The 22820-nt window shown below is 39.2% G+C and overlaps 1 protein-coding gene across 7 annotated transcripts in view; it reads right to left on the reverse strand.

Moving 5' to 3' along the window:
* SLC4A7 (solute carrier family 4 member 7) overlaps positions 1-22820 on the reverse strand; it is a 124019-nt gene that overhangs the window by 58440 nt on the left and 42759 nt on the right. For all 7 annotated transcript variants that reach the window (XM_082664856.1, XM_082664855.1, XM_082664853.1 and 4 more), the window contains exon 3: positions 19469-19615. In XM_082664856.1, the coding sequence (XP_082520982.1) occupies positions 19469-19615 (147 nt within the window). The remainder of the gene's footprint in view (positions 1-19468; positions 19616-22820) is intronic.

Consider the following 22820-nt stretch of genomic DNA (forward strand, 5'->3'; position numbering starts at 1 on the left):
TCACTGCTGCTCATGACATCTGAGTTTTAAACTACTTGTGTGGTACAGGATCCCCAAACAGAGAAATTAGCGTACATTCTAGTCCAGGACAGTTGAAAGCCCCAGGGGTCCCAGAATAAACACTGAAGCATACAACAAGCATCAATTAAAAACAAAATCAAATTCTTCCAAATATAATAGAGGAGGTCAAACACAAAATTTACATCTAGGTAAACAAACCTCCAGGAACTTATAGCTGCAAGAGGGATATTAAAACAGGTTAAAAAGTAAATTAGAAGGACTTCCTTGGTGGCACAGTGGTTAAGAATCCACCTGCCAACGCAAGGGACACAGGTTCAAGCCCTGGTCCTGGAAGATCCCACATGCCACGGAGCAACTGTGCCCGTGCGCCACAACTACTGAGCCTGTGCTCTAGAGCCCGCGTGCCACAACTATTGAAGCCTGTGCTCCACAATAAGAGAAGCCACCGCAATGAGAAGCCTGTGCACCGCAACAGAGTAGCCTCCGCTCGCCGCAATTAGAGAAAGCCCGCGTGCAGCAACGAAGACCCAACACAGCCAAAAATAAATAAATAAATTTATTGGAAAAAAAAGATTAGAAATAAAATTGTTAAAGGAAAAGACAGAAATAAGGAGGAGGTTACACAGAATGCATCAATGACAAATAAGACAAAACACGCAAGGTTAAGAGATATAGAAAACAGAATAAAAACGTCGCACAAGAAAAACTCCAGAAAGAGGAAAAACGGGAAGAGGCAGTATGAAAAAGATATCTGAAACTTGTCCAGTATGTACACGACATGGGTCTTCATAATGAAGGAATACTCTAAGACCAATGCAGGACAAACAAAAACACAATGTAACTGAACTTCCTAATATTTGAACCTTTCAACAATTAGGTCTTGCACATCTTTTGTGAAATTCATCCCCAAGTAATACTTCTGGTGCTATTGTGGTGGTGTTTTTTTTTTTTTTTTTTTTGAGGTACATGGGCCTCTCACTGTTGTGGCCTCTCCCGCTGCGGAGCACAGGCTCCAGACGCGCAGGCTCAGCGGCCATGGCTCACGGGCCCAGCCGCTCTGCGGCATGTGGGATCCTCCCGGACCGGGGCACAAACCCGTGTCCCCTGCACCGGCAGGCGGACTCCCAACCACTGCGCCGCCAGGGAAGCCCTATTGTGTTGTTTTTTATTTCAGTTTCTGATTGCTCATTGCTACTATATAGAAATACAGTTGATTTCTGTACACTGATTTTGTATCCTGTAACCTTGTTAAACTCACTCAGTTCTGTAGTTTTGTAGATTGCTTAGGATTTGCTACACATATGATTCTGTAACTGTGAATAAAAACAATTTTACTTCATTTACTTTCTGGATGCATTTCATTTCTTTCTTGCCTTATTACACTGGCTACGTGTGCCAGTACCATGTTGTACAGAAGCAGTGAGAGAAGACATCCTTGCCTTTTCCCAATTCATAGGGAGAAAACATTCAGTCTTTCACCAGCATTTCTAAATGCTCTATATCACACTGAAGAAGTTTTCTAATATTCCTAGTTTGCAAGGAGATAAAATTCTAGAATAGAATTTAGAAAATTTCTAAATAAATAGAATTTGTTAGATGTAGATAAATAGAATTTATCTAAAGACAGTTTTAACTCCTAGCAAACAAGGGGGGTGGAATTTTGTCAAAGGCTTTTTCTGTCTTATTGATATGATTATATGGGTTTTTCTCCTTTATACTATTAATATGTTTATTTACACTGATAGATGTTTAAATTTTAAACCAACCCTGCATTTCCACTTGTTTATCGTATTAATTTCCTATTGCTGCTATTACAAATTTCCACAAACGTGGTGGCTTAAATAACACAAATTTATTCTCTTACAGTTCTGGAGACCATAAGTCCAAAATGAATTTTACACAGGGCTAAAAAATCATGAGCTGGTTCTTTCTGGAGGCTCTAGGGGAAAATCCATTTCCTTACCTTTTCTAGCTTCTGGAGGCTGCCTACATTCCTTAGGTCTGGATGCCTCCTCATTCCATCACTATAAGTACTGTCTCCTCTCTGACCTTCTGACTCCTTGTGATGAATCTGGCCCATCTGCATTAATCCAGCATAATCCCCACTTCTCAAAATCCTTTAACTTAGTCACATCTACAGATGCACTTTTGCCAAATAAGGTTAACATTCACAGGTTCCAGACAGTAGGAATATGGACACTGTAGGGGCCACTATTCAGATTACCACCATCATGATGTATTATCCCTCTTAAGTATTGCTGGATTAGATATGCTTTTATTTTGTTAAGGATTTCTGAATCTATATTCATGAGAAATAATTAGTGTGTAGTTTTATTCTATTGTAACATCTTCATCAGGTTTTGGTATCAGGGAAATGCTAGATTCACAATATGAATGGGAAAGTGTTCCCTCATCTTCAATTTTCTAGCAGAGTCTGTGTTATTTCTTTCTTATATGTTTGATGCCATTTGGGAGTAAATTTCCATTGTGGGAATGCTTTAGACTACAAATTCAATTTCCTTTTATACATGTAGGATAATCCAAGTTATCCATTGCTGCTTAACAGCATGTATTCCTAAGAAACTTCCCCACTTAATCTGAAGTATCAATTTTGTTGGCATAAAATCATTCATAATATTCCCTCGTTATTCTTTAATATGTAGAATCTGTACTGAAAATTTCTGGTGCTGGTCATTTGTATCTTTTTTTCCCTCACCTGATTAGTTTGGCTATTTAGATTTCTCAATTTTATTGATCTTTTCAAAGAACCAGATTGCAGTCTGACAGATTTTTGCTACTACTGGTCTGATTTTTATTTTATTCATTTCTGCTTTCATTTTTATTGTTTCCTTTCTTTTGTTTATTTAGGCTTAATTTGCTCTATTTTTTCCTTCAATTTCTTAAGTTACAAGCTTAAATCATTGATTAGGTCTTTCTTGTTCTGGGTTTTTTAAATTAACCTCTTTATTTAAATTTATTTGTTTGCACTGGGTCTTAGTTGCAACAGGTAGGCTCCTCAGTTGTGGCATGCGAACTCCCGAATTCCCACCTGCGGCATGCATGTGAAGTCCAGTTCCTGGACCAGGGATCGAACCTGGGCCCCCTTCACTGGGAGCACGGAGTATCTACCACTGTGCCACCAGGGAAGTCCCTTCTTTTCTAGTATAAAAACTAAATGCTATACGTTTTTCTCTAAGCACTGCTTTAGCAATATCTAACAAATTCTAATATGTAGGCAGTCCTCACTTTGCACAGTACCATGCTAAATGAAACCTGTGCGTGTCAGAATTGTGTCCTCACTTTGCAAGATTTTCTCTCAATTTTCTGCCTGTACCGTGTTTTCGTTTTCTTGAGTTCAACATATTTTCTAATTTCTGATGTGACTGCATCTTTAACCCATGGGTTACTGAGAAACTTCGTGCTTAATTTCCAAATATCTGGGCATTTTTCATAATATCTTTTTAGTTTAATTCTATTTGTGGTCAGAGAATACACTTCCAGTCTTTTTAAATGTATTAAGACTTGCTTTATGGTCTAGAATATGATCTTGGTTAAATCTTCAATATGCAATTGTAAAGAATGTGTATTCTGCTGTGGTTGGGTGAAATGTTCTATGCATGTGACTATCAATCTGACTTACAGTGTGTTATTTAGGTCTTCTATATCCTTACTGATTTTTTGATAACTTGCTCTATCCATTACTGAGAAAGGAGAGTTGCAATCTCCAGCTATACTTGTGGATTTCTCTCTTCCTCTTTTCAATTTTTTCAGTTTTTGTTTCATGGATTTTGAAGCCGTTGTTATATACATCTAGGACTGTTATGTCTTGGTTTCAGCAGTTTAATTTTTATGTAACTTTGTGCAGTTTTTCTTCATGTTTCTTCTCCTTGCGTTTTGCTGAACTCCTTGGACCTGTGAGTTCAGACTTATTAATTTTGGAAATTTTTCTGGCACTCCAATTATACATATGATAGACTACCTGATACTGTCCAACAAATTACTGATGCTGTTTATTGGTCTTCAGCCTTTTTTTGTTTCATTTTTATTAGTTTCTATCACAATATCTTCAAAAGTCACTTATCTTTTTTATTCTGTAATTTCAACTCATCTGTTAATCTTATCTAGCGTAATACTCATTTGAGATATTGCATTTTTCATCTGTATAAGTTCCATGTGGGACTTTCATACATTTTCAGCCTCTCTCTTCTTGAACATATAAAGCATATTTATTATATTGCTTTAACATGCTTGTTTTCAAAATCCATTAACTTTGTGATTTCTGGATCTGTTTTTTTTTTTAACATCTTTATTAGAGTATAATTGCTTTAAAATGGTGTGTTAGTTTCCACTTTATAACAAAGTGAGTCAGTTATACATATACATATGTCCCCATATCTCTTCCCTCTTGTGTCTCCCTCCCTCCCACCGTCCCTATCCCACCCATCTAGATGGTCACAAAGCACTGAGCTGATCTCCCTCTGCTATGCAGCTGCTTCCCACTAGCTATCTATTTTATGTTAGGTAGTGTATATATGTCCATGCCACTCTCTCACTTTGTCCCAGCTTACCCTTCCCCTCCCCATATCCTCAAGTCCACTCTCTAGTAGGTCTGTGTCTTTATTCCCGTCTTGCCTGAAGGTTTTTAATAATCATTTTTTAAAGATTCCATATATATGTGTTAGCATATGGTATTTTTTTTCCTCTTTCTGACTTACTTCACTCTGTATGACAGCCTCTAGATTAATCCACATCTAAACAAATGACAATTTCGTTCCTTTTAATGGCTGAGTAATATTCCATTGTATATATGTACCACAACTTCTTTATCCATTCGTCTGTCGATGGGCATTTAGGTTGCTTCCATGATCTGGCTATTGTAAATAGTGCTGCAATGAACATTGGGGTGCATGTGTCTTTTTGAATTATGGTTTTCTCTGGGTATATGCCCAGTAGTGAGATTGCTGCATCATATGGTAATTCTATTTTTAGTTTTTTAAGGAACCTCCATAGTGGCTGTATCAATTTACACTCCCACCGACAGTGCAAGAGGATTCCCTTTTCTCCACACCCTCTCCAGCATTTGTTGTTTGTAGATTTTCTGATGATGCCCATTCTAACTGGTGTGAGGTGATACCTCATTGTAGTTTTGATTTGCATTTCTCTAATAATTAGTGATGTAGAGCAGCTTTCCATGTGCTTCTTGGCCATCTGTATGTCTTCCTTGGAGAAATATCTATTTAGGTCTTCTGCCCACTTTTTGATTGCGTTGTTTCTTTAATAGAGCCGCATGAGCTGTTTATATATTTTGGAGATTAATCCTTTGTCCATTGATTCGTTTGCAAATATTTTCTCCCATTCTGAGGGTTCTTTCTTCATCTTGTTTATGGTTTCCTTTGCTGTGCAAAAGCTGTGAAGTTTCATGAGGTCCCATTTGTTTATTTTTGTTTTTATTTCCATTACTGTAGGAGGTGGATCAAAAAAGATCTTGCTGTGATTTATGTCAAAGAGTGTTCTTCCTATGTTTTGCTCTAAGAGTTTTATAGTGTCCGGTCTTACATTTAGGTCTCGAATCCATTTTGAGTTTATTTTTATTGTTAGGGAGGGTTCTAATTTCATTCTTTTATATGTAGCTGTCCAGTTTTCCCAGCACCACTTATTGAAGAGACTGTCTTTTCTCCATTGTATATCTCTGCCTCCTTTGTCATAGATTACTTGACCATAGGTGCGTGGGTTTATCTCTGGGCTCTGCATCTTGTTCCATTGATCTACGTTTCGTTTTTGTGCCAGTACCATATTGTCTTGATGACTGTAGCTTTGTAGTATAGTCTAAAGTCAGGGAGTCTGATTCCTCCAGCTCCGTTTTTTTCCTTCAAGGTTGCTTTGGCTATTAAGGGACTTTTGCGTCTCCATACAAATTTTAAGATTTTTAGTTCTACTTCTATAAAAAATGCCATTGGTAATTTGATAGGGATTGCATTGAATCTGTAGATGGCTTTGGGTAGTATAGTCATTTTCACAATATTGATTATTCCAATCCAGGAACATGGTAATGTTTCTCCAACTGTTTGTATCGTCTTTAATTTCTTTCATCAGTGTCTTATACTTTTCTGCATACAGGTCTTTTGTCTCCCTAGCTGGTTTAATGCCTGGTGTTTTATTCTTTTTGTTGCAATGGTAAATTGAAAGAGAAATTATGGAAACACTTCCGATTTTTCATCATTAGCGTATAGGAATACAAGAGATTTCTGTGCATTAATTTTGGACCCTGCAACTTTACCAAATTCATTGATTCTAGTAGTTTTCTGGAGGCATTTTTAGGATTCTCTATGTATAGTATCATGTCATCTGAAAACAGTGACAGTTTTACTTCTTCCTTTCCAATTTGTATTCCTTTTATTTCTTTTTTTTTCTGATTGCCGTGGGTAGGACTTCCAAATCTATGTTGAATAATAGTGGTGAGAGTGGACATCCTTGTCTCGTTCCTGATCTTAGAGGAAATGCTTTCAGTTTTTCACCATTGAGCAGGATGTTGGCTGTGGCTTTGTCGTATATGGCCTTTGTATGTTGAGGCAGGTTCCCTCTATGCCCACCTTCTGGAGTTTTTATCATAAATTTGTGCTGAATTTTGTCAAAAGCTTTTTCCACATCTGTTGAAATGATCATATGGTTTTTATTCTTCAATTTGTTAATATGGTGTATCACATTGACTGATTTGCGTATATTGAAGAATCCTTGCATCACTGGGATAAATCCCACTTGATCATGTTGTATGATCCATTTAATGTGTTGTTGGATTCTGTTTGCTAGTATTTTGTTGAGGATTTTGCATCTATACTCATCAGTAATATTGGTCTGTAATTTTCTTTTTTAGTGGTACCTTTGTCTGGTTTTGGTATCAGGGTGATGGTGGTCTCATAGAATGAGTTTGGGAGTGTTCCTTCCTCTGCAATTTTGTGGAAGAGTTTGACAAGGACGGGTGTTAGCTCTTCTCTCAATGTTTGATAGAATTCACCTGTGAAGCCGTCTGGTCCAGGACTTTTGTTTCTTGGAAGATTTTTAATCACAGTTTCAATTTCATTACTTGTGATTGGTCTGTTCATATTTTCTGTTTCTTCCTGGCTCAGTCTTGGAAGGTTATACCTTTCTGAGAATTTGTCAATTTCTTCCAGGTTGTCCATTTTTTTGGCACAGAGTTGCTAGTAGTAGTCTCTTAGGATGCTTTGTATTTCTGCGGTGTCTGTTGTAACTTCTCCTTTACATTTCTAATTTTATTGATGAGTCCTCTCCCTCTTTTTTATTGAGTCTGGCTAAAGGTTTATCAATTTTGTTTATCTTCTCAAAGAACCAGGCTTTAGTTTTATTGATCTTTGCTATTGCTTTCTTTGTTTCTAGTTCATTTATTTCTGCTCTGCTCTTTGTGATTTCTTTCCTTCTACTAACTTTGGGTTTTGTTTCTCCTTCTTTCTCTAGTTCCTTTAGGTGTAAGGTTAGATTGTTTACTTGAGATTTTTCTTGTTTCTTGAGGTAACATTGTATTCCTATAAACTTCTCTCTTAGAACTGCTTTCGCAGCATCCCATAGGTTTTGGATCGTCGTGTTTCCATTGTCATTTGTCTCTAGGTATTTTTTGATTTCCTCTTTATTTCTTCAGTGCTCTCTTGGTTGTTTAGAAACGTATTGTCTAGCCTCCACGTGTTTGTGTTTTTTACGTTTTTCTTCCCGTAATTTGCTTCTAATCTCATAGCGTTGTGGTCAGAAAAGATGCTTGATATGATTTCAATTTTCTTAAACTTACTGAGGACTGATTTGTGAACCAAGATGTGATCTATCCTGGAGAATGTTCTGTGTGCACTTGAGAAGAAAGTGTAATCTGCTGTTTTGGGATGGAATGTCCTATAAATATCAATTAAATCTATCTGGTCTATTGTGTCATTTAAAGCTTCTGCTTCCTTATTTATTTTCATTTTGGATGATCTGTCCATTGGTGTTAAGTGAGGTGTTAAAGTCCCCCACTATTATTGTGTTACTGTCAATTTCCTCTTTTATAGCTGTTAGCAGTTGCCTTATGTATTGAGGTGCTCCTATGTTGGGTGCATATATATTTATAATCGTTATATCTTCTTCTTGGATTGATCCCTTGATCATTATGTAGTGTCCTTCCTTGTCTCTTGTAACATTCTTTATTTTAAAGCCTATTTTATCTGATATGAGTATTGCTACTCCAGCTTTCTTCTGATTTCCATTTGCATGGAATATCTTTTTTCATCCCCTCACTTTCATTCTGAATGTGTCCCTAGCTCTGAAGTGGGTCGCTTGTACACAGCATATATGTGGGTCTTTTTTTTTGTATCCATTCAGCAAGCCTGTGTCTTTTGGTTGGAGCATTTAATCCATTACGTTTAAGGTAATTATCGATATGTATGTTCCTGTGAACATTTTCTTAATTGTTTTGGGTTTGTTTTTGTAGGTCCTTTTCCTCTCTTGTGTTTCCACTTAGAGAAGTTCCTTTAGCATTTGTTGTAGAGCTGGTTTGGTGGTGCTGAATTCTCTTAACGGTTTGCTTCTCTGTAAAGCTTTTGATTTCTCTATCGAAACTGAATGAGATCCTTGCCGGGTAGAGTAATCTTGGTTGTAGGTTCTTCTGTTTCATCACTTTAAGTATATAATGCCACTCCCTTCTGGCTTGTAGAGTTTCTGCTGAGAAATAATCTGTTAATCTTATGGGAGTTCCCTTGTATGTTATTTTTCGTTTTTCCCTTGCTGCTTTCAATAACTTTTCTTTGTCTTTAATTTTTGCCAATATGATTATTATGTGTCTCAGCATGTTTCTCCTTGGGTTTATCCTGTATGGGACTCGCTGCGCTTCCTGGACTTGGGTGGCTATTTCCTTTCCCATGTTAGGGAAGTTTTCAACTATAATCTCTTCAAATATTTTCTCTGGTCCTTTCTCTCTCTCTTCTCCTTCTGGGACCCCTATAATGCAAATGTTGTTTTATTTAATGTTGTCCCAGAGGTCTCTTAGGCTGTCTTCACTTCTTTTCATTCTTTTTTCTTTACTCTCTTCCACAGCAGTGAATTCCAGCATTTTGGCTTCCAGGTCACTTATCCGTTCTTCTACCTCAGTTATTCTGCTATTGATTCCTTCTAGTGTAGTTTTCACTTCAGTTATTTTATTGTTCATCTCTGTTTGTTCTTTAATTCTTCTAGGTCTTCGTTTAACATTTCTTGCATCTTTTCAATTTTTGCCTCCTTTCTTTTCTGAGGTCCTGGATCATCTTCACTATCATTATTCTGAATTCTTTTTCTGGAAGGCTGCCTGTCTCCACTTCATTTAGTTATTTTTCTGGGGTTTTATCTTGTTCCTTCATCTGGTACATAGCCCTCTGCCTTTTTGTCTTGTCTATCTTTCTGTGAATGTGGTTTTTGTTCTACAGGCTGCAGGATTGTAGTTCTTGCTTCTGCTGTCTGCCCTCTGGTGGATGAGGCTAAACGATTGATGGGAGGGACTGGTGGTGGGTAGAGCTGACTGTTGCTCTGGTGGGCGGAGCTCAGTAAAACTTTAATCCACTTGACTTGATGGGTGGGGCTGGGTTCACCACCTGTTCATTGTTTGGCCTGAGGCAACCCAACACTGGAGCCTACTTGGGCTCTTTGGTGGGGCTAATGACAGACTCTGGGAGGGCTCATGCCAAGGAGTACTTCCCAGAACTTCTACTGTCAGTGTCCTTGTCCCCACGGTGAGCCACAGCCCCCCTTCCCTGCCTCTGCAGGAGATCCTCCATCGCCAGCAAGTAGGTCTGGTTCACTCTCCCCTGGGGTCACTGCTCCTTCCCCTGGGTCCCGATGCACACAGTACTTTGTGTGTGCCCTCCAAGGGTGCAGTCTCTGTTTCCCCCAGTCCTGTCAAAGTCCTGCAGTCAATTCCCACTAGGCTTCAAATTCTGATTCTCTAGGAATTCCTCCTCCTGTTGCCAGACCCATAGGTTGGGAAGCCTGACATGAGGCTCAGAACCTTCACTCCAGTGGGTGGACTTCTGTGGTATAAGTGTTCTCCACTCTGTGAGTCACCCACCCACCAGTTATGGGACTTGATTTTACTGTGATTGCACCCGTCCTACCGTCTCACTGTGGCTTCTCCTTTGTCTTTGGATGTGGGATATCTTTTTTGGTGAGTTCCAGTGTCTTCCTGTCAATGATTGTCCAGCAGCCAGTTGTGATTCTGGTGTTCTCCCAAGAGGGAGTGAGAGTACGTCCTTCTACTCTGCCACCTTGATTCCCCCCCTACTTTTAGATTTTAAGGAACCTCCATAATGTTTTCCATAGTAGCTGTATCAATTTACATTCCCACCAACAGCGCAAGAGGGTTCCCTTTTCTCCACACCCTCTCCAGCACTCTGTAGATTTCTTGATGATGGCCATTCTGACCAGTGTGAGATATCCCACTGTAGTTTTGATTTGCATTTTCTAATAATTAATGATGTTGAGCATTCTTTCATATGTTTGTTGGCAATCTGTATATCTTCTTTGGAGAAATCTCTATTTAGGTCTTCTGCCCATTTTTGGATTGGATTATTTGCTTTTTTGATATTGAGTTGCATAAGCTGCTTGTAAATTTTGAAGATTAATCCTTTGCAAGTTGCTTCATTCGCAAATATTTTCTCCCATTCAGAGGATTGTTTTTTAGTCTTGTTTATGGTTTCCTTTGCTGTGCAAAGGCTTTCATATTCCATTAGGTCCCATTTGTTTATTTTTCTTTTTATTTCCATTTCTCTAGGAGGTGGGTCAAAAAGGATCTTGCTGTGATTTATGTCATGGAGTGTTCTGCCTATGTTTTCCTCTAAGAGTTTTATAGTGTCTGGCATTACATTTAGGTCTTTACACCATTTTGAATTTACCTTTGTGTATGGTATTAGGGAGTGTTCTAATTTCATTCTTTTACATGTAGCTGTCCAGTTTTCCCAGCACCACTTATTGAAGAGGCTGTCTTTCTCCATTGTATATTCTGGCCTCCTTTATCAAAGATAAGGTGAGCATATGTGCATTGGTTTATCTCTGGACTTTCTATCCTGTACCATGGATCTATATTTCTATTTTTGTGCCAGTACCATACTGTCTTGATTACTGTAGCTTTGTAGTACAGTCTGAGTCAGGGAGCCTGATTCCTCCAACTCCGTTTTTCATTCTCAATATTGCGTTTCCATACAAATTGTGAAATTTTTTGTGCTAGTTCTGTGAAAAATACCAGTGGCAGTTTGATAGGGATTGCATTGAATCTGTAGATTGCTTTGGGTACTATACTCATTTTGACAATGTTGATTCTTCCAATCCAAGAGCATGGTATATCTCTCTATCTATTTGTATCATATTTAATTTCTTTCATCGGTGTCTTAAATTTTCTGCATACAGGTCATTGTCTCTTTAGGTAGGTTTATTCCTAGATATTTTATTCTTTTTGTTGCAATGGTAAATGGGAGTGTTTTCTTGATTTCAATTTCAGATTTTTCATCATTAGTGTATAGGAATGCAAGAGATTTGTGTGCATTAATTTTGCATCCTTCTAATTTACAAAATTCATTGATTAGATCTACTAGTTTTCTGGTAGCATCTTTAGGATTATCTAGGTATAATATGTCATCTGCAAACAGTGACAACTTTACTTCTTCTTTTATGATTTGGATTCCTTTTATTTCTTTTTCTTCTCTGACTGCTGTGGCTAAAACTTCCAAAACTATGTTGAATAATAGTGGTGAGAGTGGGCAACCTTGTCTTGTTCCTGTTCTTAGTGGACATGGTGTCAGTTTTTCACCATTGAGGACGATGTTGACTATGGGTTTGTCATATATGGCCTTCATTATGTTGAGGAAAGTTCCCTCTATGCCTACTTTCTGCAGGGTTTTTATCATAAATGGGTGCTGAATTTTGTCGAAAGCTTTCTCTGCATCTAGAGATGATCATATGGTTTTTCTCCTTCAATTTCTTAATATGGTGTATCACATTGACTGATTTGTGTATATTGAAGAATTCTTGCATTCCTGAGATAAACCTCACTTGATCATGCTGTATGATCCTTTGAATGTGCTGTTGGATTATGTTTGCTAGTATTTTGTTGAGGAGTTTTGCATCTATGTTCATCAGTGATATTGGCATGTAGTTTTCTTTGGGACATCGTTGTTTGGTTTTGGTATCAGGGTGATGGTGGCCTCGTATGAGTTTGGGAATGTTCCTCCCTCTGCTATATTTTGGAAGAGTTTGAGAAGGATAGGTTTTAGTTCTTCTCTAAATGTTTGATAGATTTCGCCTGTGAAGCCATCTGGTCCTGGGCTTTTGTTTGTTGGAAGATTTTTAATCACAGTTTCCATTTCAGTGCTTGTGATTGGTCTGTTCATATTTTCTATTTCTTCCTGGTTCAGTCTCGGAAGGTTGTGCATTTCTAAGAATTTGTCCAGGGCTTCCTTGGTGGCGCAGTGGTTGAGAATATGCCTGCTAATGCAGGGGACACGTGTTCGAGCCCTGGTCTGGGAGATCCCACATACCACAGAGCAACTAGGCCCATGAGCCACAACTACTGAGCCTCCGCGTCTAGAGCCTGTGGTCCGCAACAAGAGAGGCCGTGATAGTGAGAGGCCCACGCATCGTGATGAAGAGTGGCCCCCACTTGCCACAACTAGAGAAAGCCCTCGCACAGAAATGAAGACCCAACACAGCCAAAAATAAAAAAAAATTTTAATTAAAAAAAAAAGAATTTGTCCATTTCTTCCAGGTTGTCCATTTTATTGGCATATAGTTGCTTTTAGTAATCTCTCATGATCCTTTGTATTTCTGCAGTGTCAGTTGTTACTTCTCTCTTCTCATTTTTAATTCTATTGATTTGAGTCTTCTCTTTTTTTTGATGCATCTGGCTAATAGTTTATCAATTTTGTTTATCTTCTCAAAGAACCAGCTTTTATTTTTATTGATCTTTGCTATTGTTTCCTTCATTTCTTTTTCATTTATTTCTGATGAGATCTTTATGATGTCTTTCTTTCTGCTAACTTCGGTGTTTTTTTGTTCTTCTTTCTCTAATTGCTTTAGGTGTAAGGTTAGGTTGATTATTTGAGATATTTCTTGTTCTTAAGGTAGGACTGTATTGCTATAAACTTCCGTCTTAAAACTGCTTTTGCTGCATCCCATAGGTTTTGGGTCTTGGGTCATGGTGTTTTCATTGTCATTTGTTTCTAGGTATTTTTTTTATTTACTCTTTGATTTCTAGAGTGATCTCTTGGTTATTAGTGTATTGTTTAGCCTCCATGTGTTTGTATTTTTTACAGATTCTGTCTTGTAATTGATATCTAGTCTCACAGCACTGTGGTTGGAAAAGACACTTGATATGATTTCAATTTTCTTAAATTTACCCAGTCTTCATTTGTGACCCAAGAAGATATGATCTATCCTGGAGAATGTTCCATGAGCACTTGAGAAGAATGTGTATTCTGTTGTTTCTGGATGGAATGTCCTATAATTATCATTTAAGCCCATCTTCTTTAATGCATCATTTAAAGCTTGTGCTTCCTTATTTATTCTCATTTTGGATGATCTGTCCATTGGTGAAAATGGGGTGCTAAGTCCCCTACTATGATTGTGTTACTGTCAATTTCCCTTTTATGTCTGTTAGTATTTGCCTTGTGTATTGAGATGCTATGTTGGGTGTATAAATATTTACAATTGTTATATCTTCTTGGATTGATCCCCTGATCATTATGTAGTGTCCTTCTTTGTCTGTTGTAATAGTGTTTGTGTTAAAGTCTATTTTGTCTGATATGAGAATTGCTACTCCAGCTTTCTTTTGATTTCCATTTGCATGGAATATCTTTTTCCATCCCCTCACTTTCAGTCTGTATGTGTCCCTAGGTCTGAAGTGGGTCCCTTGTAGACTGCATATATACAGGTCTTGTTTTTGTATCCATTCAGCCAGGCTATATCTTTTGGTTGGAGCATTTAATCCATTTACATTTAAGGTAATCATTGATATGTATGTTCGTATTACTATTTTTTTTAATTGTTTTGGGTTTGTTACTGTAGGTCTTTTCCTTCTCTTGTTTTCCTACCTAGAGAAGTTCCTTTAGCATTTGTTGTAAAGCTGGTTTGGTGGTGCTGATCTCTCTCAGCTTTTTCTTGTCTGTAAAGCTTTTAATTTCTCCATCAAATCTGAATGAGATTCTTGCTGGGCAGAGTAATCTTGGTTGTAGGTTTTTCTCCTTCATCACTTTAAATACTGCCACTCCCTTCTGGCTTGCAGAGTTTCTGCTGAAAGATCACCTATTAACCTTATGGGGATTCCCTTGTGTGTTATTTGTTGTTTTTCCCTTGCTGCTTTTAATATGTTTTCTTTGTCTTTAATTTTTGATAGTTTGATTAATATGTGTCTTGGTGTATTTCTCCTTGGATGTATGCTGTATGGGACTCTCTGTGCTTCCTGGACTTGATTAACTATTTCATTTCCCATTTTAGGGAACCTTTCAACTATAATCTCTTCAAATATTTTCTCAGTCCCTTTCTTTTTCTCTTCTCCTTCTGGGACCCCTATAATTCGAATGTTGGCACGCTTAATGTTGTCTCAGAGGTGTCTGAGACGGTCCTTCATTCTTTTCATTCTTTTTTCTTTATTCTGCTCTGCAGTAGTTATTTCCATTATTTTATCTTCCAGGTCACTTATCTGTTCTTCTGACTCAGTTATTCTGCTATTGATCCCTTCTAGAGAATTTTTAATTTCATTTATTGTGTTGTTCATCACTGTTTGTTTGCTCTTTAGTTCTTCTAGGACCTTTTTAAACTTTTCTTGTATTTTCTCCATTCTATTTCCAAGATTTTGGATCATCTTTACTGTCATTTTTCTGAAATCTTTTTCAGGTATACTGCCTATTTCCTCTTCATTTGTTAGGTCTGGTGGGTTTTTATCTTGATCCTTCATCTGCTGTGTGTTTCTCTGTCTTCTCATTTTGCTTAACTTACTGTGTTTGGGGTCTCCTTTTCGCAGGCTGCACGTTCGTAGTTCCCATTATTTTTGGTGTCTGTTCCCAGTGGCTAAGGTTGGTTCAGTGGGTTGTGTCGGCTTCCTGGTGGAGGGGACTAGTGCCTGTATTCTGGTGGATGAGGCTGGATCTTGTCTTTTTGCTGGGCAGGTCCATGTCTGGTGGTGCATTTTCAGGTGTTTGTGGCCTTATTATGATTTTAGGAAGCCTCTCTGTTAATGGATGGGTTTGTGTTCCTGTTTTGCTAGTTGGTTGGCATAGGGTGTCCAGTCCTGTAGCTTTCTGGTTGTTGAGTGGAGCTGGGTCTTGGCGTTGAGATGGAGATCTCTGGGAGACTTTCGCCCTTTGATATTACGTGGAGCTGGGAGGTCTCTTGTTGACCAGTGTCCTGAACTTGGCTCTCCCACCTCAGAGGCACAGCCCTGACACCTGGCTGGACCACCAAGAGCCTGTCATCCTTATGGCTCAGAATAAAAGGGAGGGAAAAAAAAGAAAGACGAAGATAAAATAAAATAATGTAAAAGAAAATAAAGTTATTAAAATAAAAAAGATTAAAAAAATTTTTTTAAGAAAAAAGGAAAGAAGAGAGCAACCAAACCAAAAAACAAATCCACCAATGATAACAAGTGCTAAAAACTATACCAAAAACCTAAACAAACAAATAAAATGGACTGACAGATCCCTAGGACAAATGGTAAAAGCAAAGCTATACAGACAAAATCACACACACAAGCATACACATACACACTCACAAAAAGAGAAAAAGGGAAAAAATATATATATATAGTTGCTCCCAAAGTCCACCTCCTCAATTTGGGATGATTCGTTGTCTATTCAGGTATTCCACAGATGCAGGGTACATCAAGTTTATTGTGGAGATTTAATCCGCTGCTCCTGAGGCTGCTGGGAGAAATTTCCCTTTCTCTTCTTTGTTCACACAGCTCCCGGGGTTCAGCTTTGGATTTGGACCCGCCTCTGCATGTAGGTCGCCTGAGAGCGTCTTTTGTTTGCTCAGACAGGACAGGGTTAAAGGAGCAGCTGATTTGGGGGCTCTGGTTGACTTAGGCCTGGGGGAGGGAGGGGTACAGAGTGTGGGGCCAGCCTGCGGCGGCAGACACCAGCATAACATTGCGGCAGCCTGAGGCACGCCGTGTTTTCTCCCAGGGAAGTTGTCCCTTGATCATGGGACCCTGGCAGTGGCAGGCTGCACAGGTTCCCAGGAGGGGAGATGTGGATAGTGACCTGTGCTTGCACACAGGTTTCTTTGTGGCTGCAGTAGCAGCCTTAGCGTCTCATGCCTGTCTCTGGGGTCTGCGCTGATAGCCACAGCTTGCGCCCGTCTCTGGAGCTCCTTGAAGCAGCACTCTTAATTCCCTCTCCTCGCGCACAAGGAAACAAAGAGGCAAGAAGAAGTCTCTTGCCTCTTCAGCAGCTCCAGACTTTTTCCTGGACTCCCTCCTGGCTAGCTGTGGCACACTAGCCCCCTTCAGGCTGTGTTCACGTAGGCAACCCCAGTCCTCTCCCTGGGATCTGACCTCCGTAGCCCGAGCCTCAGCTCCCAGCCCCCGCCCGTCCCAGTGGGTAAGCAGACAAGCCTCTCAGGCGCCGATCCTCCGTGCGGGAATCTCTCCGCTTTGCCCTTTGCACCCCTGTTGCTGTGCTCTCCTCCGTGGCTCCAAAGCTCCTGCCCCCCCACGCCACCCCCATCTCTGCCAGTGAAGGGGCTTCCTAGTGTGTGGAAACTTCTTCCTTCACAGCTCCCTCCCTGAGGTGCAGGTCCCGTCCCTATTCTTTTGTCTCTGTTTTTTTCTTTTGCCCTACCCAGGTATGTGAGGAGTTTCTTGCCTTTTGGGAGGTCTGAGGTCTTCTGCCAGCGTTCAGTAGGTGTTCTGTAGGAGTTGTTCCACATGTAGATGTATTTCTGATGTATTTGTGGGTAGGAAGGTGATCTCCACGTCTTACTCTTCCGCCATCTTGAAGCTCCTCCCTCTGGATCTGTTTCTATTGATTTATTTTTCTCTTGGTTATGCCTATTTTCCTACTTCATTATATTCCAAATAATTTGTGGATGTCAGATATTGTGCATTTCTCATGGTTAGGTGCTAGGTTTTACTGTATTTCTTTTAGTAGTACCAGACTTTCTTCCAGCATGCAGATACCTGAAGTCAGTTTAATTCTTTCAAGACCTGCTTTCAATTTTTTTTTTTTTCTAGCAGATCCAGTGCAGCCTTTAGTGTAAAACTAATTTAGACCTACTACTAAGGCAATACCCTTCTGAGACCTCTATCTAATGCCCTATATGTCACAAGGTCTTTCCACTCTGACTGGTGGGAACACATCCTATTCTCAGTCTTTGTGTGAAATCCAGGAATTGTTTACCATACTGCTTTCTGGTGGCTATTTATCAAGCCTCAGGTAGTTTCCTGTCACACATACCCAGACTAGTACCCAGCCAAAGATTTAAAAGGACCCTTCTTCAGACCTTTAGAACACTCTCTGTGTGTAGCTCTCTACTCTCTGGCACTCTACATCTTAAATCCTAACCTACTAGGCCTCCCCAAATTCTACACTGTCTCCTCAACTCGGAGAGCCTGCTACTCTCTGTCTGGGTTCCTCATGCTGTGGCCTGGAAACTGTCTCACAGGGATGAACTCAGGACCACAGGGGTCATCTCACTTGCTTCCCCTCTCTCAGAGCTCAGCATCCTATGCTCTCTGTTGTCCATTGTCTGAAAATTACTGTTTCATATATCTTGTGCAGTTTTCTAAGTGTTTAAAATTGGAGGGCAAATTCAATTCCTGTTATTCCATCATGTCCAGAAGCAAAACACCTGTGTAATCTCTTTTTGGAGAGTGGGGGTTAGAAAGAAGGGACTTCATAGCAATTTCTAGGATACAGATTGGAGTTAAAACCAAAATAAACCCAATTCTGTGGCATAAAACTTTTCTAGGCATAATTACTCTATGAAAAAGTTACAAATATTTTCTCCACCAAATTTATTTTCAAACCACTATATTTAGACTTCGTATTTCAGACCTCAGCTTGAACATTAAACCACCTAGCCAGGTGAACATATAAACATACTTACAGTCTAGTAAGCCACATTCCTATAAAAAATATGGTGTGCCTTTTTATTCAGAATGAAATAGAGAAGCATACTGATCCACTCACAAAATAACAGCAAAATACTTCTCAACTACCAATGTCATCAAGGTCCACTAATAATGCTTTCTAAAATTACTGATTTTTCCTTCACCAGCGACATATTTTTGTTAGCTATATGACCACTTAATAGTTTATTGGGCCATCAGTATCTCTTAGTACTGGCTAAGAGATTCCCATCATTTAGCCTAAGTTGAAGTTTCTCCATCTATATAATGAAAACAATAATACCTATCTTTAATTTTTTAAAACTGCTGAGAAGGTTAAGTCAAAGCACGTTGTCAAGGGCTTGGTGGAATACTTAGCAAAGAATTGGCACTTAATATTTTACTAGGCAATCAGTATCTTCTTTCTTATGATCATGACATAAGCTGTAGTATACACAGTAATTCTTTCCCTCTTTACCTCGTCAAAAGAACTTTCCTTCAGCACAGCACACAAGTGCCTGAGGGGGTGCAGCTCACATGGCTCCTCGAAAATGCACACACTAGGACCTATGGCATAGATGGCCATATGGGCCACGATGTCCTAAAAAACCAGCGACACCCTACATGTCAACTGAGTGCAATGTCCTGCTCAAGCCACACAGCTATTTTTTTGGGCTCTCGCCTTTCCAGCTTTCAGGAGCACTTAAATAACTACTAGTCTTTATTATCAGATAATAATTCATTTTCCTCTACCATATGCCTTTTTTGCCTTCTGAGATTCCCATCATTTCCTCTGTCTACTGGCACTTCTTTATTGCTCTGCTTTCAAACAAAAATTCTGTCCTTCTGAAGACAATACTATTAAATCAAAGCACTCTTTTCTGCACAGATAACCAAGTAATCCAGCTTTATGGATAAAAATCTTCTGGCAAAAAATGTATTTAAGAATGAAAAAAAAATTTTTCAATCTCTTCCAGGAGCCTAAGGATTCCAGATATTTGTTCATTGCATATGTTAATTGTGAAATATATAATAGAAAAAAGGAAATAAAAACCCTCCTAAATTGCATTTTAAGTGCCAATACTCAACATTTACAATTCCAAGGCTGGAATACAATGAAGAAACCAAAGCCCCTTACTTTTTTCACTCATCCTAAGTAGATCTTAACCTATAAACTAAGCATTTTTCTTGTAGAAAAAATATTCTCACTTCAATTAGTATTCCTCAATGCATATACTGTGTCTGAGTTATAGCAGAAATACAATTTTAAAAAGGAAATATTTAATTAAAAAAAAAAAATTTCCAGGAAAGAACCTTAAACTGTTAATGGAGAACTTTCCATTCTCTTACCGTAAGAAGGAGATTCCCGTCCATCTTCTCTGTCTGAGTCTTTGTCTTTTCTTCTCCGGTGGTGATGTTTGTGTCCACGATGCCTGTGACGCCGGCGACTCTCTTTACTAAATGGGACGTGGACACCTATATACACAGCTCGATGACCTGGTAAAATGTTTGGAAACATTACTGGCAGACCTCATTTTATTGCACATCACAGATACTGTGTTTTTTTCAAATAGAAGGTTTGTGGCAACCTTGCATTGAACCAATGTATCAGCACTATTTTTCCAACAGCATTTGCTCACCTCCTGTCTCTGTGTCGTGTTTTGACAGTAATTCTTGCAATGGTTCCAACTTTTTCATTATTATTATATTTGTTATGGTGGTCCATGATCATTGATCTGTGATTTACTATGGTGATTGTTTGGAGGCACCACAAACCATGCCCATGTAAGATGGTGAACTTAATCGATACATGTTGTATGTGTTCTGACTGCTCCCCTGACCATCCGTTCACCCATCTCTCTCCTTCTCCTTGGGCCTCCCTATTCCCTAAGACACAGCAATGCTGAAATTAGTCCAATTAAAAACCTTACAACGGCCTCTAACCGTTCAAGTGAAAGAGTCGCACATCTCTCACCTTAAATCAGAAGCTAGAAATGATTAAGCCTAGTGAGGAAGGCATGCTGAAACTGGCATAAAGCCAGGCCCCTTGTGCCAAACAGCCAAGAAGTGAAAGCAAAGGAAAAGTTCTTGAAGGAAATTAAAAGTGCTACTCTAGTGAACACACAAATGATAAGAAAGTGAAACAGCCTTACTGCTGATAAGGAGAAAGTTTTACTGGTCTGGATAAAATGTAGACAAAACAGCCTTCTATTGGAAGAAGATGCCATCTAGGGCTTTCATAGCTAGAGGAGAAGACAAACGCCTAGCTTCAAAGGACATGCATGCTAATGCAGCTGGTGACGTGAAGTTGAAGCCAATGTTCATTTACCATTCTGAAAATCCTAGGGCCCTTAAGAGTCATGCTCAGTCTATTCTGCCTGTGCTCTATATATGTATTTTTTTTCCTTCCTTCCTTCCTTTCCTTCCTTCCTCCCTCCCTCCCTCCCTTCCTTCCTTCTTTCCTTCCTTCCTTCTGAAAATCCTAGGGCCCGTAAGAGTCATGCTGAGTCTATTATGCCTGTGCTCTATATATACTTTTTTCCTTCCTTCCTTCCTTCGTTCTTTCTTTTTTATTTAACTTTAGTTGATTTACAACATTGTGTTAGTTTCACGTGTATAGCTTCAGATTCTTTTCCATTATAGGCTATACAAAACCTGGATGACAGTGCATCTGTTGACAACAGAGTTTACTCAATATTTTAAGCCCACTGTTGAGACCTACTGCTCAGAAAAAAGATTCCTTTCAAAGTATTACTGCTCATTGACAAGGCACCTAGTTACCCAAGAGCTCTGATGGAGATGTACAAAGAGATTAATGATGTTTTCATGCCTGGTAACACAACATCCATTCTGCAGCTCATGGATCAATGAGCCATTTCAACTTTCAGGTCTTGAAGGCTATAGCTGCCATAGATAGTGACTCCTCTGATAGATCTGGGCAAAGTTAATTGAAAACCTTCTGGAAAGGATTCACCATTCCCTCCCAGATGCCATGGACAGCATTCATGATTCATGGCAAGAGGTCAAAATATCAACATTAACAGGCATTTAGAAGAAGTTGATTCCAGCCCTTGTGGATGACTTTGAGGGGTTCAAGACTTCAGTGGAGAAAGTCACTGCAGATGTGATGGAAACAGCAAAAGAGCTAGAATTAGAAGTGGAGCCTAAAGATGGGACTGAATTGCTGCCAGCTCATGATAAAACTTGCTTCCTACTGATGAGCAAAGAAAGTGGTTTCTTTGGATGAAATCTACTCCTGGTGAAGCTGCTGTGAAGATTGTTGAAATGACAACAAAGGATTAGAATATTGCATAAATTTAGTTGATAAAGCAGAGGCAAAGGCAGGGTTTGAGGGGACTCTAATTTTGAAAGACATTCTACTGTGGGTCAAATGCTATCACACAGCCTTGCAGGCTACAGAGAAATCATTCATGAAAAGAGGAGTCAATCAAAGTGGCAAACTTTATTGTTGTCTTATTTTAAGAAATCAACCCCAACCTTCAGCCACTATCACCCTCATCAGTCAGCAGCCACCAACATCAAGGCAAGACCCTCCACCAGCAAAAAGATTATGACTTGCTAAAGGCTCAGATGATGGTTACCATTTTTTAGCAATAAAGTATGTTTTAGTTAAGGCATGTACATTGTTTTTTAGACATAATGCTATTCACACTTTAAACAGACTACAATATAGCATGAACATAACCTTTATACGCACTAGGAAACCAAAAAAATTCATGTGACTCACTTTACTGCAATATTCACTTTATTGCAGTGGTCTGGAACCAAACCTGCAGTATCTCTGAGTATTGCTAGTATCAGTTTTCCAAAAAGGAAAAAAAGTAACATACAAAAAAGTATACCAAAATTTACTATGATAAAAAAGAACTATGGGGCTTCCCTGGTGGCGCAGTGGTTGAGAGTCCACCTACCTATGCAGGGGACACGGGTTCATGCCCCGGTCCAGGAAGACCCACATTCCGCGGGGCGGCTGGGCCCATGAGCCATGGTTGCTGAGCCTGCGCGTGCTCCGCAACGGGAGAGGCCACAAGAGTGAAAGGCCCGCGTACCGCCAAAAAAAAAAAAAAAAAAAAAAAGAATTATGTATAAGTTCATGTAATTAACAATGCTAGTCTCCTGTTACTTCTCTTATTTTACAGAGCACCAAGGGCTCTGTTATACCAAGGGCTAATTACACCAAGGGCTAATACCATCGACTGATAAATACACTAGATACACAGGTTACTTTAAAAGAAGGTTTTTTTTCCATTTCAGGAAGCAAATGTGGAGAACACTTATTTGTGTCTCTTTCCACCTCTTTTTGTAAAGCAATGGCCCCATTCAGCTGTCACAGAAGACTTTAACTCAAAAATATAGGTCTCAAAAAGACCCCAAAATAAGTCTATCAAAACATCTGCCACGAACACCACCTTAAGCAAGTGTTCAGGGTTAACATAACAGGGTAAGTTATGTCGATAACAGGCTAAGTTATGTCAATAACACCTGTCCACAGGTGAGAGGGGCACATCACATGTGGTATGCTCCTCACATACCCATGATCTGGGCTATGAGATTATAATGTCACAATGTGACATTAGACAAACCCACATTTTGGGACATTCTATTAGTATCTAACCACTACTCTTCCAAATGTCAAGGTCATGAAAAAGGGGGAAAGATCTAGAAATTGTCATAGATTACA

Source organism: Grampus griseus (genome assembly GCF_964374135.1).
Source record: "Grampus griseus genome assembly, chromosome: 10".
NCBI lineage: Eukaryota > Metazoa > Chordata > Mammalia > Artiodactyla > Delphinidae > Grampus > Grampus griseus.